The following is a 1,415-nucleotide window of genomic DNA, read 5'->3' as shown; positions in this document are numbered from 1 at the left end:
AAATATACTCACAAAGAACGCTCTAATATCTCCTCAGCTTGAAAACTTCGTAAAATGAATTGACTTGGACATTCAACAAAAAAAATATTATTGAAATGAACACAAACCAACAATTTTCGGCTCTAAATCTAAACAATATTGCTAACCTGCGAGTACTGATATTTTTTCTTCTGTTCTCTACAAATATAGGTGTACCAAGCGCAGTTTCATTGGCACTGAAGGAACACATAATTAAGTATGAAAGCAAACCCGTTACCATTGGTATTGTATCAACGTCACTCCTTTATGATGACGTGTCCGACGTCATTGATGGAAAGGTTTGTATTTTTCCTGTATACTATTTGAAATGAATATAACTCAGACGTAATGTCTACCGCCATTTGTCACTAATTTATTTTCAAAGGTAGTTGATTTCTATTATTTCAATCATTTCAGCCAGTAACATATACTGTAACAAAGGGAGATCAACTTGATGCTACTCATTCGCATTTTATAATTATTGCTTCGGACTCGAAAAATGAAAACTCTGAAATTACAATAAAAAAGAAGCTTGAAAAACTTCTTTCAAAGGGTGGGAAGAATCTGGCAAAAATTAGAGAAACAACAAATGCGATGAATGATCTAGAAGCCATTGCCAACAAAACACTGCGACGTAAGCCCAGTATGAAACTCGAAAAAAGCGAGAATAGTAGCATCTCGAATGTGGAAATGACGATGGTAGAGAAGATAGCCCGACAGCAACCTATACCTATAGTAGTGTGTGTAGTCGGTGGCGATATGGAATCGATATTGACACTTTCGGAGGATTTAGAGTATAAAAAGGACACTTCCACTATTATGCTGTTGTTTGAGGGTAGCGGTGGTGCTGCTGACATTATGGCTTTTGCCGTCAGGACAGCCAATGAGTTCGGGTAAGTCGCTAAATTAACTTCCTAATTTCATTCAGTATTTTGGGCCTCAGATGATATGAAAATTACGTTATTATTCATCGTCATTATATTATTTCCCTCTCCCCTATCCACAGTGAAACATCAGAGGATTTTAGAAAGCGAGTTCGAATGCGAATGAAATCATTCTTATTTTCCCAAGTACGTCGCAGCAGCAAGCTTCCAGCCAGTAAAGATGAACTCTTTAACTACCTACAACGGTTTGCATCTCTTCGAATGAAGGTATGTGTCATATCATTGAATGATTTGTACAACGAACGACTAGTATCACAGACGATGTAGTTTTTGAGCCAATGAGAAGACGATACGATACTCCTTTTAAATCAGATCCCGCATTAGAACATTAGTCTTTTTAGGTCCAATTGCTGGAATTATATTTTTTTAGAATATAATCACTAGCCTGCAAACAAATACATGAGTTTTGAAATGTTTAATGTTTTAATAATTTTCAGGTGCATATCTGTAATT

The 1,415-nt window shown here is 36.0% G+C and overlaps 1 protein-coding gene across 1 annotated transcript; it reads left to right on the top strand.

Annotated features, from left to right (window-relative positions):
• Positions 1 to 189: 189 nt before the first annotated feature.
• LOC117120174 lies at positions 190 to 1,409 on the top strand (the record flags this gene model as incomplete). The annotated part of the gene is made up of 4 exons (XM_033265198.1): positions 190 to 317; positions 436 to 911; positions 1,025 to 1,169; positions 1,400 to 1,409. Coding segments are annotated over 4 exons (759 nt in total), but the record flags the coding sequence as incomplete, so codon positions are not given.
• Positions 1,410 to 1,415: the final 6 nt, after the last annotated feature.

The sequence above is a fragment of the Anneissia japonica genome, unplaced genomic scaffold (genome assembly GCF_011630105.1).
Source record: "Anneissia japonica isolate Jap-2015-1 unplaced genomic scaffold, ASM1163010v1 scaffold286412_len1415_cov263_single, whole genome shotgun sequence".
Classification (NCBI taxonomy): domain Eukaryota; kingdom Metazoa; phylum Echinodermata; class Crinoidea; order Comatulida; family Comatulidae; genus Anneissia; species Anneissia japonica.
This window is presented reverse-complemented; position numbering and strand designations above follow the sequence as displayed.